This window comes from Protopterus annectens, chromosome 1.part0 (assembly GCF_019279795.1).
Source record: "Protopterus annectens isolate FY-2018-M chromosome 1.part0, PAN1.0, whole genome shotgun sequence".
NCBI lineage: Eukaryota > Metazoa > Chordata > Ceratodontiformes > Protopteridae > Protopterus > Protopterus annectens.
In genome coordinates this window covers 1,536,322,954-1,536,339,697 of record NC_056725.1, presented here as the reverse complement: position 1 = coordinate 1,536,339,697, position 16,744 = coordinate 1,536,322,954, and the positions used below count along the sequence as shown (strand labels likewise).

Here is a 16,744-nt window from a genome sequence, read left to right as displayed (position 1 = left end):
TGATTTTTACATGCTTGAGTCATTCTGATCTGGTTGGACAAAGGCTGATGTAGAATAGACCATTGAATCACTAGGGTCCATTGAAGAATTCTCATATAATATCTTGCTAATGGAACCAGAACTATTGCAACAGACGTTGACCCTAAAGGTTGGAGAGCCAATTGAGCTGACAGTGAAGAATTATGAATTATCTTTTTAACTTGAAAATGAATAGTTTGTACCCTTGGTAAGGGAAGGGAGGCTATCACTGATACCGTATTTAACAGAGCTCCTATGAACTCTAGTACTTGAGATGGTTCTAGCTGGGATTTCTTGTGACTGATGGTAATTCCCAGGTGGGAACACATTTGGAGAACATAATCTCATGCTTTTATCAGTATGTACCTGGTCGGAGTGGTTATGAGCCAGTTGTCTAAGTAAGTAAACACCTGGAATCCCTGCAGTCTCAAGTGGGCTGCTACTACTGCCATATATTTGGTGAACACTCTGGGGGCTGTGGTGATGCCAAAGGGCATAACTCTGAATTGGTAATCACTGTCTCCCAGCCAGAAGTGTAGGTATCTTCTTGATCATCTGTTCATTTTTATATGATAGTACACATCTCATAGATCTATTGAACACATCCAGTCATCCTGGTGCAGGAAAGGTAAAATGAAATGAGCCTTGAGCATCCGGAACTTCGTGTGCTGAACTGATTTGTTCAGAATTGGTCTGCAGTCCCCTGTTTTCTTTGGCACTAAAAAGAATCTTGAGTAGGTTTCAGATTCTTAATGGTCTGGGGGACCTCATGGATGGCTCTTTTTTTCTAGCAGCTTTTGTATTCCTTGTGCTGCTTCTTTCCTCTGACTGGGTGGAACATCAGGTATTTTGTTTATTGTTAAGGAGAGTGGGAGGAGAAGGGTATTATATAATCTCTGGAAATTATACTCTGCACCCATGTATCTTTTGTAATCTCTAGCCAGGCTCTCTGATGCATGGATAGATGACCCTCGACTGCCTCCAGAGGTGGACAATCAGACCTCATTTCAGATGCCAAACACCAAACCAAGGTGCCAGATCACTGTTGCTGCATTAAAACAGAAGTTGCTGCTGGTTGCTGGTGTATTTTGTGTTTTTCTTTAGTCTAGTTTGGTTTGGTGTTTGGTATTTGATATTTATTTAACACCAGTACCAGCGTTTACATGTCGCAAGCAGCTGGGGGTCCTGGGCTTTCTGATATGCCTGAGTTACTTTGTTTCGCTGAGCTGGTAAGCGAAAGGGAGAAACAATTCACACATATGGATCCATGGTGTGTGAAGAATAGTCCTGACTCTGAGGGGCGGTTTCTGCAACTTGAAAGACTTATGTCTAAGGAGATTGCTTTGTTTTTGGATACTTGTCTCCTTGAGAAGTATGTGAGTTTAAATCTAACTCCGAGGGGGTTATGTATTGATCGGTTGCCTGCCACTAATTTCACGGAGAAAGAGAGTGATTTGGCTGATGAGTGGAAACAGGCTTCATTGTAGTGTACGTTGACCTGGTTATGGAGCCCGATAAAGTGCAACTTGAGGGTGCATAATAAACTAAAGGGTTAGATTCTGCACCTACAGGACGAGGTGGTGGAGGAGTCCTGTTTTCGGGTGCAGATGTCTTCCGTTAGTGAAAGAGTCTCTAAATTAGAGACTGAAATTATCCAACGCAAAAGAAATAAACTTTTGCATGATATGAAGGACTATGAGACTGGTATTTTGTTCTCATGGCAATGGGAGTCGTCACGAAGCAGGTCAAAGGTGAGGAATAACAGTCAGAAGTGCCATAGCATTTCGGCATCTTCCATGGAGCAGGATGTAACACAATCACTGACATTTTACTGAGGATTTTCAAACATAACTGTATGTCTTATGACAGGAGAGACAAGGACAAGTTAAAGTCACTTCCCTCTATTATGTGCAGAAAGTAGCTTTTCAAGAAACCAAAATTGTGTTGAGGTGCCTGCCCCATGAAGACATTCAGCGTTAGAAAAAATAAAATTAGTAATAAGTGCTGGCATGATTGGATTGTATAGAATTTCAATAAAAGTTAAGAAACAATATATATATATATATATTTTTTTTTTTTTTTTCTACCTGTGGTGGTCTTTAAGCCTCAGCTTAACACCACAGAGGATTTTGGAGAAGATAAACATTAAGTACAGGCTAGCCATGTTTCTAAAGTTAAAAATCATGAAGGATAAGAAACAGAAACAGTCTAAGTTTGTGATCAGAGGATCATGTCTTTCCGACCTGTACCAGTTCTGTGACTGGATTATGCTGTAAGTTGATAAAGGGGACCCAGACAATGTATTGTACTTAGACTTTCATAACACTTTTGACTTATCCTCACGCAGGAGAATGACTGTCAAGTTGATGATTGGAAAAGTAGCTGATTATTAAAAAAATGCAGTGCTACTTAAGGGGAACCCTGACAAAACAGAGATAAGTGGTAATTAGGGTTCCACATGGGCTGACCATGGGTATACTGCTGTTCTGTACCTCTAGTTTAGAGATTATAAGAGATATTGAGAACATGAGCAACCTGTCAGTGAATGATAATAAACTAGGTGAGACAGTGGGAGATGAGAATAAACCTATAAAGGGATCTTAGAAATCTAGCAGGATAGGAAGTTATGGCAATTGAGGTTTGTACAGGAAGAAGCAAGGTACTCCACCTGGGGTCCAGCAATTCCCAAGGTGAAATACCAAATAAGTGGAGTCACTTTGAAGAGTACAGAAAATGACTTAGGGGCAATGCTGTCTGAAGAAATTAGCCACCAGGAACAAACTTAAGAAAACTGTAGCCAAAGTCAGCCAGACAGCACCCTTGATGCAGAGGAGTATCAAGAAGTACAGAGGTTATACTAGAGCTCCGTAGAGCTTTCTTCAGGTTACAGTTTGGGCATTTTATGTAGTTCTGCTGCTGCTGCAGAGAGAAGGAAATCAGCTTACTCAAGGGGGGTCTAAAGAATGAGGGTGATGGGGGAGAAGAAGTACCAGGACTTCATGGAGAAACTGGAAGAATAAAACCTTTTCACACTGAATGAGAAGATAGAAAGAGAAGATATAATATTGCTGCATAAAGCAATGGGAGGCCAGTATGACAGAACAAATTTAAAGAGGAAAAAACAGAGGAATATAGTAGAATAACTCATTCAGCACACTTTATTATATCTATCTGCAGTCCTGGAGTTCATGACAATTAGTTAAGGATATAAATGGACAGCCCCCTGCATAAGGGGAATGGATGGCTTCAACATCACACATTAGATAACTTTTAGACTAAAGGCACAGACTTTTCATCCAGGATTGTTCTGTCATATTGGCCTCCCATTTCTTTATGCAGCCATAATATATCCTTTTCTTTCCATCTTCTCATTCATTTATTCTTCTTAGAAAGAAAATAGTGGAGAGGTGAAACAGGCTCCCACAAGGAATTGTAAACTTTATTATCACAAATGCCTACAGCAGTAACTGGATAGGTGATGGTGTGGGGGGGGGCTAGGAGATAAATAGTGTGATAATGGCACAAAGAAACATGCAAGATAGAAAGTCTTATATTTTAATGCAATTCCCATATTAAAGTAATAAAGTGAAGTATGTGTTTCCTTAAGCACCATATAACAAAAAACAAACTGAGCAACATATGACTCACAGCTAAAGATATTCATTGATGTACAATTTAGATTATAAATTACAAAGAATCTGCAGCATAAATGTTGTTATATTCTGGACAACTGCATGAATATTATAATGGGCAGGTAGTGTACCAACAAGAGGAATCAGAAAGACAAGTGTTCAAATGTAGTACAGAGATGTGCAAGGATTGTACCTCCATTATTTTACCTCTATTCTTAAAGTATATAAATAATGACTACTACACAATAATATAGGCAATAAATTAACTTTTCTGAATTAATTCAAATGTCTACAAACTAAGCATTACTCTCTGACCTTGAACTGAACTCTAGCATTACAGTATATACTAATTACGTTAAACCAGTAAAGGAGCATTTGTGGTTTATTTGCAGAAGTGATTAACATATTAACATACTGACTTATTACAGAAGTCCAGATCAGTTTATATTGGCATGCGGTTCTGTTTAGATTCAGATATTGATAAAAAGGAGCTGAAGATATTCTCTCAGAAGTATGCCAAGAGGGCTATGCAGATGCTCAATCTGGAGTCTCGATTTTATGGTACCAGAAGTACTAGACAGGTATGGGATTTTTATATTTTAAATTCAAAGCGCATAAAACAATGTATGAAATTGTATTGCTGATAACTGGCTAAGCTGCTACAAATGAAGCTATCTGCTATTAAAAATGGATGTGGATTGCGAAAACACAGAGAATATAAAGTAACTAGTGCACAGTCATATAGGATGAAGTGAGGATTGTATAAATTGTATTCAGAGAGGGTTATCCTCAACAGCATTGCCTTCAAAAGCAGTATTACTAAGTAAAAGAACAAGCTTTTAAGGTGACATATTGCTCAGTATTCACATAGTGATCCTTGTTTTTAAACTCTGACTGATAGATTTGCACTTCCCATTTGTCTCTGCAGCCAGCTTGGTTGAAATTGGCATTCTAACTTAATGTAGCACTTGTCTCATGTTTACTGACAATCACATACTGGTTAAACAAATTGACACAGTTTGTGTGAGATGTAGTCATATAAATGCTATTGGAGACAAAGCTGTCACACATAGCAACTACAAAAAGCAAGCTGGCTATCAGTACTGCTGAACACCACACTACACCAGTCACCTCCACACAGTCCAATATCTTAATCATAGTTGACTCCATAATGGGACACACCAGCGCACCACTTGCCGGTATCCTGTCAGGTGCTAGGATTTGCCATATCACATGTGCATTCAAGTTCCTGCATTACAAGTACACATGTGACACAGTCATAGTGCACATGTTGTAAATTACTTCAGACATACTGCCCTGAACCATATGAAGAGGGAGAAGATGGCGGTTTCAGAATGTGTCTAAGGCAGGTATGAACCTAGCCTTGGGCAGTATTCTACCATCACAAAGAATGGTGCCTCAATACCAACAAAAGATTCTTGACTGCAGAAATTGACTTATCTTTTGATGTTATTCAAAGGGGTTACAGTATGTATGTATGTATGTATGTATGTGGGAGAAGTTGGTAGACAGTCCTAACTGCTTTACTAAAGATTGCCTGCACCTACCCCCCCCCCCCCAAGGCCTGTGTAAATTGTCTAAACCTTCTCCACTCCCTTAGTGCCTTGTTTAGGCAATGTCAGTCTTTTAAAACTTCCAGCATAACAAAACAGAATCCATCTAACATAAAGGTCGGCTAAAAAAAATCTACTCCATATAGGCACTTGTCATGGAAAACATTCATATACGCACTTTTACAGAGACCTGGCTCACAACTCATGAGAGCACTACCTTTCCCATGTTCAGTACCAATGTTTTTGATGAAGGCACTAAAGGAGGAAGTCTCTGCATGTAGTTAAAAAAAAATTCACATCCAAACTCGTCAAACAAGATAATGACCTAGAACTACTCCATATCCAACTTTCTAGTAAAAAAAAAAAAAACTTTATCATATCATATCATGGCTAACTATAGGACCCCCTCTATGTCCCCATCTGCCCATATCTTCTACCTGACTAGTGTGGAAGCCCTAGGCATTAAGCCAAATACCATTCTTCTGGGAGATTTCAACTACCTCTCCTTGAAATTAGAGACTTATATATCCTCAAACATTTATGCCCAGAAATTTCTGGACATCATCAATATACAAACTGTCTGGACAAATTAGTCCAAACCCCAGTCAGGGGTGGTAAAATCCTGGACTTGGTTCTTACCAACATGGGATAGCTTTGCTCCCCACCAATTGTCACTGATCAAATTGGACCACAAATCTGTCACATTCACCCCAAGCCTGAAGTAGGATGCAGCTTTCAAAACCTTGGTATTCAGAGATTATGCTAAGGCTAATCTAACAAAACTGATTGATGACCTGACCAAATTCAAAATCCCCTTTAAATCTGATGACCCACTCCTTATGCAGAAAACGTTGCCACCAAGTTCTGTGCACATATAAATAGCTGCATAGATGCATCTGTCCCCTTCCAAAGTGAACACAGTAAAAAAATTAAGAACAAACCCTTATGGTGGAACACAAATATAAATATAGATAAATAGATTTTATAAATATAAGAAAATAAATAATTGTTCATAAAAATAACCTTTACTGTCAGGAAGCTAAAAATGTATTTATTAAACAGAGAACTCCTGACGCTGATCAGATCAGCCAAGACCAGCTATGTGGTTAAAATAGCCATCCAGGTGAAGGATAACCATAAAACCTTTTTTTACTATGTTAGTGACCTCAGAAACAATGACCAGCACTGCACAGAACTATTAGTAAATGACATCACAAACATGGACCCAGGGGATATAGCCCATCTAGAAGTACACAAATTTGGCTGTAACTTCACACCTATCCTCCCCTATATTGCCAGATCACATACCTGCAACTACATGCCTCTCAAATTTCCCAAGAACTAGTCCTCAAGGCACTATCCAGGACCAAGAACACTGCTTCCATTTTGCCAGATAACATACTAGCATGCTTACTGGTCAGCCTGAAACAGGACTTTTAGTACCCCTTCAGAAGCTATTTAATATCGACCCCAGGGTTCAGTCCTTGTGTCACTTCTCTTCAGCATTTACTTTTCAGAAGGCAAAGCATATTTAAAGGTTTATGGCTGATCAAGTTTGCAGATGACTGTAAACTTGGTGCCATCAAAAATTTACTAGACAACACCAAGATCCTCCAAGGTGGCATTTCCAAACAAATGGCTGCTGTCAAGTCTGTGGGCTGAAGCAAGATGCTAAGAAATGTATAGCAGTATCCTACAGCAAATATAGATGATCTTGTAACTATCATATTGACATTGCCTCCTGAAATTGATCACATAGACAGGAATCTGGGAATTTGTAACACAATTTAATTTGTTCACCGCATACCCACTATTGTACAAAAGTCCTTCTTCATTGCACAGCTTATATCTAATTGTATGGTGCTGAAGTCCTGAAATATACTCAATCCACTGTAGTCAGCTCTAATTAGGTTGAACATTGAGTATAATGCCCATTTCTATATACACCTGTGCAAACACTTGTCAGAATTAAATGACCACAACACTTTCGCACAAAAAATCAAGGGCATAATTCATAGAAACTATGCAGACCTCCTCAGGTCTTGTCCCTCTTCTCAGTATCACACAGTCTACTAAGAGGCACCCACTGCCTCACTTATAGAGCCTCTTTTGACTCCATGCTTTCAGATATATTACACATTTGCATGTCAAATAGTATTGTAAATACCTGCTCAAGGTATCTCAGTCTCTTTTGCAACATCATTAGGGCATTCTGGAAGGATAAGTGTACATCACAGTGAATACCACTTCTGTGGAGCCAACTTCTAATCCACATAAAGCAAAGTACTTTTCTCACTCTATTCAAATGTAATTTGGATGACTGGATGGGAAACTGTAAACTTAACCCTTGTTTCTCATCCATGCCCCTCATGGATAGGGGAAATAAGTACATGTCCCAACCGTCTGAGATATTCATACATAAACTATAATGACTAGAAAAAATGGGAATATAAGGCTATGCTTCTTAAGATTCTCACAGATCATTAGCCTAGTAAATACCTTTGAATCTATTTATACTGCAGAAGTTGGCTGCTTTAGATGTGACTGATTATTTAAAAAAATGAGGGGTGTGTAGGGGGTACAGCCCCTGGATGTGAGCTGGCTTTTCTCCCCATGAGAAAGAACTATACATATATCTCTGCAAATATATCAATGTGTGTGTCTCTCTTTCTCTCTCTCTCTCTCTCTCTATATATATATATATATATGTGTGTGTGTGTGTGTGTGTGTGTGTGTGTGTGTGTGTATAAGTCAAGCATTGTATAATTGTTTGATCTCAAAACTTGGAGCCGAGATGTCTGAATGAAGGAATTCTTCCTATTGTTTTGAGACCAGAGTTAATGGCTAGAATTTACATGTATAATGTCTTTTATCACTCCTGCTTCCTGACCAGCTGCAAGATCAAAAGGGCTGTTAAGCTCTGAGTTTCTGTTAGCCTGGGAAACAGAGAATAATGATGTAATCTGAAATGAGTCAGTGGTACTGTGTTATCAATTTAAGAACAGAGAGATAATCAGAGCTTTTTGGATTTGTCTTCAGAACTGACTATATCTACAGTACTGCCTTGCTGTATATGTTCATTATTTTAGAACTGTGTTTGCTCTTAGATATAGATAGGAAATAGGAAGCCTAGTCTAGCTGGTTTCTGTATTGATGTCAGAACTTTTCTACTGTATTATTTTAAGCATTTCTCTGTGATCTCTGAACTCTTGACTAGCACTGTGTAGTAAGAAGTATTGTCTTGTGTTCTTATTATGTATTATTAAGTATTTTTAAACATTTTGACTGTGGCTGTTTTATGTAGAGATAATTTAAGCTCTAGAGTATATTGCATGTATATAGTGATACTGTCCAAGCCACTCCAAATAAGCCTTGGTGTTTGTCACACTTACCATTTGGATAATAATATTGCACAGTAATAATTGGACACACTTTGGTAAGGGCCTTATTAGTAACTGATATTAGTGGTTGGTGGCAGGTGGTACTACTGTATAGTCTGGGCAGAAGGGGGCATAGCTGGAGAACATGTGCCAGCCTTCCACAGGAGTGTCTGTTTGTATATAACTCATATCTTAAAGTGTGTGTGTGTGTGTGTCAGCTACTTGGGCAGGGACACAAAGCACTGCTTGGATAGAGAGGGTGCTGGAAGTTTTAGCTTGAACACTGGGCTGAGATCTGGACCCTATAGCTGTGCCAGTGGGGAGTCTTATTGGGATCTGGAGAGAAAGAGAGAAACCGGCCCCAGACTGACTATGATCTCTGTGTGCTCTTAAGGGAAATTGTACTTTACTGTGGGTATATTTGTTATTTTTCCCATTGTGGATGCCCCTCTCTGGTGTTAGTGGTGAGGACTGAGGCTCCTTGATTGCTGGGCCAGTGCACGGGCATCACATATTAATTGTTTGGCAGTGGTGGGATATCCACACCACATATTAATTGGTTAGCACATACTAATTGGCTTGTAGTGGTGTGGATAGTAAATTCCTGTAGCTTGTGTACAGTAATCACTGAAGGTGTTTTTGTACTCTAAATCAGCCACACAGTGAATATTCAGAGTTCAGATCACAATTGTTTTATTTCTTTTGTTAGCTTAGTTAGTCAGGGAGAGCAGGCAAGCATGTCAACAGTGGAATATGACAAGATGTCAAGGAGCCAGTTGGCTTAAATTATCTCTACATAAAACAGTGTCAGTTGAAAGGTTTAGAAATATTTAATAATAAATAACAAGAACACAAGACAATACTTCTTATTACACAGTACTAGTCAAGAGTTCAGCGATCACAGAGAAATGCTTAAAATAAAACAGTAGAAAAGTCCTGACATCACTACAGAAACCAGCTAGACTAGGCTTTCTATTTCCTATCTATATCTAAAAGCAAATGCAGTTCTAAAATAAACTTATATATAGAGCAAGGCAGCACTGGTGATGTCAGTTCTGAAGACAAATCCAAAAAGCTCTGATTCTCTCTCTCTGTCCTTAAATTGATAACACAGTACCACTGACACATTTCAGATTACATCATTATTCTCTATTTCCCAAGCTAAAAGAAACCCAGAATTTAACAGCCCTTTTGATCATGCAGCTGGTCAGGAAGCCAGAACAATAAAATACATTATACATGTAAATTCTAGCCATTAACTCTGGTCTCAAAACAATAGGAAGAATTCCTTCATTCAGACATCACAGCTCCGAGTTTTGAGATCAAATAATTTACAATGCTTGACTTATCAGCTTTCCTCCAGCAGAGTGCAATGTGGTTACATTTTTGAAGTTCAGCATTTACCATACTTTTCTTATATTTCAGAGAACAAGCATGTGGCTTACATTAATATTTACAAATGACAGAATTATCTACAAAATCCTATCTAGCTAGGTTGGCAGCATGCACGTGTGGTATGAAGTATTTTGAATTGGGAATGCTAACTTGACAAGGCTTGGCACTTGAAGCATTACTGTTGGCAAACAAGGTACAGCACAGTCAAAATGTTTGGAGCTTGATTCAGTAAATTGAAAGGGTTTTGTTTATGTTCAATGCTCACCCTTCAGTGAGACTTGGACAAATAAATCTGTTTAATTGAAAGGATGATCAGCTATAGTTTTTCTAACTTGCATCAAAGTTGTGTTATCTTGGAGATGACTATAATTAGTTTAGGGGTACACTTGCAAAGTCCCCTACATGAGAGACATGGATAGCTACCTTCATAAAGGTATTGCTGATTGCATGTTGAAATGAATGGGTTTAAATATCGGAATTTTGTTAAAAATATGCTATAAACCAGATACATTAAATCAGTGTATTTTATTTAAATACAGTAGCAGTATGGTAAAGCGTGATAATTCATTGAAAGCTGAATTTTCATGCAAAATGTCAGAAATGTGTGAATATATGCAACTGTTGTATGCATCACAAAATTTAGTGATTTCATGTCGGACAATGAAAAATTGACAAATGCTGTGATTTCATCTCTGCTGTACCTCCTGAATATACCAGGATTATTCAAAGCTCATTTCTTTACTGACCAGAACAAACTATAAAGCTTCTAAGTTTTCTCTAGTAACAATAAGTGCTTGATACATCTTCAGAATATTAAATGCTTAAACTTGCTATTTTGAAGTCTATGCATGTGCTAAGATGCAACAGAATTTCTGGTCCACCCTTGTGCCTTCTCCCAGAAAACTGTTAGCAACTACCATGGCAAATAAATACAAGTAAAACTCAAAGATTATAAATCTAAAGTGGAAGTTTACTATATTTAAAAAGCTGTGAACTGTGGGTATGTGGGTTGTACTGTATTTACCTATGAGTGATGGAGACAGTGAGGAGGAAGTATGAAAGGTCTGATAAGGGCATAAGTTGTAAATACAGCACATCATATACTCCTACTGATGTTGTATTTATTTTTTTCTAGATGCAATTTGTTTTCTCTTCTATATTTTGTACAGTTCAGGGATGCATGGTTATATAAAAATAGTTCCTTGATTTTTGTAAGTACTGTTATCAAATTTAGCCTAACTCTTTTAAGTTTAGTTTTATTGCATATTTGCCTGAATGATAAAACAGGTTATTTTTAAAAAGTAAAACGGAAGATATATCCGACTGCTCATGTCATGCATTATAAAAATAGACCTGCATGAGGAAGATTAAGAACTAAAGCATTTAAATAAAAAGCATATGGCATATTTCTCCTTGAACACTTACAGTGGTTGCTGTGAAATTTATATACGCATTGGCTGTTTCAGGAAATGTCATCTTATCAGTTAATTTCAAACGAAGGTTGAAAAGATGTGCCCTAATAGTAGCTGATTCAAGGCAAAATCATGTAGTTAGATATGAGCACAGAAATTTACCTGTGCCTCAAACATTTCATGTTTTTTTCAATATGCTTTCAATGACTTGAAGCTTACTGCTGAAAGCCCTGTCATCAGCGGTGAAGTTCAGAATGGCAATTGTTAAGAACCCATTCTGACTTTCACATTCTTCTTGTTTAACAAAAAAAATGTTTTATTGTATGCTTATGCATGACTTTAACTACTTTAAAAAGCAGTGTTTCAAGGCAGTAAAAGCAGAGTGAATAATCAAGTACTTTTGATGTCTTCGGTCAGATTTCCTTCTTGTGCGGTTGTCAGCTAGAACACGGAAAAGTCATTGAAAAATTCTTGCAGTTAAAGGATTACTGCATTTTATTCAGCACATAAATCTCATTTCTCAAAGATTGTTAGAAATGTTATCACTGTAAGACCTGGATGATGATTGCGTGATAATGATAGCAGCAGTATAGTATGTTTTCTTCTGTCACAGTATGGTGTATTTTTCTTCAGGTCTTCATAAAACTGTGACTGATGTACTGCAGTTCTTGGGCATGTCTTCCTGCATTGGTGTATCTTCCTGTTACAATAAAGTCTGAGGACATTTTATTAAACCTCTAAAATTACATTTCCAGTTTCAAACATTTGTTCAAATGACTAGAGAAGTTATTCTACAGTTTTTGTCAGATAATGCTTCTCAAAGCACATCTTGGCAAAAAAATGAACAACATCTAAAATTGATATATTGGCTGAAATAAGCAAATATTTTGAATTAGACTGTGAAAATAAAATAAAATCAAACATTCAAGAGTTAGAAGACAGGGTGTTTAGAAACACTGATACTTGTTGCTTGGATTGAACATTTCAAGAAGTAGTGCAAAGAACGAGTATATTGAGCTTCTTTATCAAGATGTGAAAGAAAGAATATAGACTAAGAGAGAGAGCTTGCTTATTACATTGCAGATGCTCCACAGACTTTGATTGAACATATAAGGAACAGAGAACAATATAATAAGCTTATTTAACAAAAATAGTATATGGAGAAAATGCACTTTTGAACAGTTGGGAATAATTCAGGTAGGAAGTCAATTTTATTTAATTTTGTATAACCTACCTAATTATAAAGGTTAGAAGAGCATTTGCAGAACATTACTCTCAAGTCTAGTTCATTATAATTTTCAGATTTTCCATACACAATGTATTCATTGCCATTAATGACTTTAAGCCAAACAAAGCTACTGAACTCAATAAAATTCCTTCAGAATCTTGTAAGATTTTTTTCATTGTGAAGTAGCTCTACATTTATTAAGTCTTATTTACCTTTATTCTATTCCAAACAGGTTTTCTATTTCATATCAGAACTTGGCAAAAATAGGTCTTATAGTAAAAGATAATCCGAAAGCTCCCACTTTATATCATTTTCATCTGATATCATTGCTCAGTTAGTTAGCATGGTTAATTCATATCTTTTAACAGTTATTCCACAGGTAATTTCTTCTAATCCATTTGATATTTGCTTCTGGACATCAGCTTTCATACTTAAACTAGTGTTTGCAGTCTCTTATAATTAAAATATTTGCAAGGAAGATAAAAAGTGAGGAATAATTGGTCTTTCTGGCAACAGATGACATTATTAACCGGAATATAATTTATTTAGTGTTAGAAAACATGGCTGCTCTTAAACAGTTCATTTCTGTTATTTAAACTCTTTTTAAAGATTCAGAAGCTTATTTTCTATAAATGGGTGTATAACAGGCTCAGGCAGAGTTGCCCTAGCTCCCTCTTTATTTAGACTAACTGTTAAAGTGGTAAGTGGTGTTAGATATATATATATATATATATATATATATATATATATATATATATATATATATATATATATATATATATATTTAGACATACGTACTTCTGTTTAATAGGATATATATATGTGTGTGTGTGTGTGTGTGTGTGTGTGTGTGTGTAGTGAAAATAATAGTGCATGTACACTTCTGTTATTTAGATGCATATATACTTCTGTCTGATGCATATATACTTCTGTCTGCTACAATATATGTGGGATAATATAGTCAGTTAGATGCATGCATTTCTGTTTGCTAAAATATATATTAAAAGGTTAAACTTAGCTACAAATTAAATAAAATAGCATTTATCTGTAATGTAACATGAAACAGAACACAAAGTACAGATTAAAAAAGAATGCTGATAAGAATAACTCCTTAAAAAAGGCATTCAGTTGTGTGTAATAGTGTTTGGTAGAAGCTTCAAGGAGAATTACAGATAAGGAATTTCCAGAGACGCAGGTGCAAGTAATAAACAACTACCTACTGGGTTGGAGGTACGGACAACTCACTGTACTGTCACGTAATTTACCTTGAAACAGAACACAAAGTAGCTTAACAACAGACTGCATGACATCAAAGAAATTCGGAATTCCAAAGGTATTAACAAGACTGTTCTCATGGACAGGAAGAAAAAAGTGTATATAAGGACAGTAAAAGTATGTGATGTTAGATCTTATTTTTTTGTTAGATGTGAGTACTGGAGATGGAGATCATCTTTCATGCTGTCTCAAAAGCTTAATCTGAGACATTAAAGCTGTAAACTGTATTGTATTGTACGTGTCGTCTGTTATATAGACAAGTTATTTTATTAAGTACTGCGCAAGAAAGTTAATAATATATTGCTAAAAAGGTATAGTCTGCAAATTTAGTCACTAATCAGACTTTGTTTTTTTACAAGGCAGCAGCATTCAGCACAGACATATGCACATCTGCATTAAATAACTTTTCAATGGCAAGCCTTGCCTGCATTCGAACACAGGGGGAGTTGTGCCAGTGTCTTGTATAAGGTCACTTCAGTAAAAGCACAGTAACTAACATTTATATACATAATTGAGTCCTGAAAAAGAGCACTTACGTTTCCACAGTTTCCAGCAGTACAGTTTCCCAGAAGTCTGGATCCAGAGTGAGATTGCCATGCAGGGAGTAAGCAGTGGCATAAATTCTCCAGGTTGGTGAATTCTCCGGTTTTGAATCTGCAACTGCCAGCTTCTTTTCACCACCTTTTTAAGTAACTCCAGAAGTTTTCCAACCATCTACGGTGACCAGATTTGCCATCTGAAGTCAACGTGGACTTTTTAGGAAAATTTTCATGTGTTACATGACAGCATGAATGCTGTTAATCGGGCTTGTAAAAGGTGTAAACAGAACTTTACTCAAGATGTGTCAGAGCAGATAAAATTTGGCAGAGATTACGAAATTGGTATTGGCAGTATATTAGCAAATGTAAAACCTTATTAGGACAAGTTGACTGTCAGGAATTATACAAATGGATTACGTTTGACTGGTATCTTGAACAAAAACATGTGTGGTATGATAGTAAATGTTTATTGTGCAAGTCATATGAAACTGTTTTCTCTATGCAATGTCATAAAAGTACAGTTCAGACCGTTGCTAATAGTAAACAACCAGATAAGGGTCATCACTTGCATTATTTCCAGATGTTAAACAGTTATGTCCTGTCATCACATGTAAAATGTTAATTTCAGAGTTACAACAGCAGTCAAGTCAGTTATTGGCACATTAAAGCTGTAAACTGTACAGTATTGTACGTGTTGTCTGTTATATAGACAAGTTATTTTAATAGTACTGTGCAAAGTTTGAGAGTTTAATAGTCTGCAAAGTTTATGCGCACTAATAAGACTTTGTTTTACAAGACTAAAGCAACAGCACAGACATCTGCATTTAATTTTTTAGTGTACTAATCGGACTTTTGTTTCAGCATGCAAAAGCTGCTCAGTCTTTTATTTCTACTAGGCACCAACACAGAACTGCATTTGGCAGCATCAGTAAGTACAAGACTGTCATTGCAGCACAAACATCAACACAGCTGCATTAAATAACTTTTCAAGTAGTACTGAGCCAGATAATATCTGCGGTGGTGGTGCTGCGGTAGCGTTGTCGCCTCACAGTAAGACGTTGTCCTGTTCGATTCTCAGCGTCTTCTGTGTGGAGACATGCATGAATGGGCATACCTTCGTTGAAGGTTGTGTGTCTGGGCCGGCAACCCAGCACATAAAAATCTACTGCCAATCATTAGTGGACCGGAGTTCCGTTGTGGCGACCCCTAACCAGGAAAAGCCGAAAGACACAACAACAACTGAGCTGGATTAAAGAAAATCATCATATGAATAGACCAGACTATTTCACTCGGACGCGTGCATGCATGTGTGTGTGTGTGTGTGTGTGTGTGTGTGTGTGTGTGTGTGTGTGTGTGTGCAGATATGTGTGCAGATATGTGTGCGTATATGTGTGTGTGTGTGTGTGTGGTGTGTGTGTGTGTGTGTGTGTGTGTGTGTGTGTGTGTGTCTGTGTGTGTCTGTGTGTCTGTGGATTCCCTTCACAAGCATGAAGTTTCAAAACTTCAAACTGCTAATGGTCGAGACCATAAGATCAAGGATGTCCTTCAAGGATGCATCTGCAGTCCTTACAAATGGGTTGTCCTGTCGTCAGGCAGCCCTTCGGTTGGCCGGATTCCAAAGTCTGGGTCTGGCCTCGGCTGGTGTCGCACTTCACCCGATGTCATAGCTGCAGTTCTTCGGGTATAAAGGCATCAGCCGACACCATTTTCCTCAGTCTTTCTTGCCGCGTGGCGCCCAAAGCAGAAGCTGTTCGCAAGTGCCGGTCGGTCAGAACCAGAGATTACTACTACAAGTACCGAAGACTTCTAAAAAGCTAAGTACCCCGTTGGGGACTCTTTCTTGCCTCAGCCGATGTCAGAAAAAGTGAATAACTGTTTAAATTGTGGGAAACAAATACCTCATAAAGATTTCCACTCTTACTGCTTACCTTGCTTAGGCCCAGACCACGACGTAGCAGCTTGTCTAGCCTGTGCTTCTTTCAACCGACGAACGCTTAGACGTCGGTCTGAATTTGCTGAAGAGTTTTTCGGCTCCGCTTTTGCTTACATTATGCCGTCGGATACTCCGACTACGCAAATTTCTAAAAAGCGCAAGGAAAAGGACCGACACTCGCGGTCCGCGGTTTCGGCCGAAACCGCGGTTAAGCCAACCGTGAGTGTCTCGGTTTCGGCTGAAACCGAGTCCACGGTTCTTCCTTCGGCCGAAAGCTTGCCACTTACCGAGGCCTCATCCAGCTTGGCTGAATCTGCTACTGAAATCCCACCTGCTCCTGCAGGTTCACAGGATTTAT

General features: G+C 37.8%; 1 protein-coding gene across 7 annotated transcripts in view; it reads left to right on the top strand.

Moving 5' to 3' along the window:
* Nucleotides 1–16,744, top strand: part of FAM227A (family with sequence similarity 227 member A) — a 1,098,330-nt gene that overhangs the window by 323,951 nt on the left and 757,635 nt on the right. For all 7 annotated transcript variants that reach the window (XM_044067984.1, XM_044067970.1, XM_044067965.1 and 4 more), the window contains one exon: nucleotides 4,119–4,231. In XM_044067984.1, coding sequence (XP_043923919.1) covers nucleotides 4,119–4,231 — 113 coding nt within the window. The remainder of the gene's footprint in view (nucleotides 1–4,118; nucleotides 4,232–16,744) is intronic.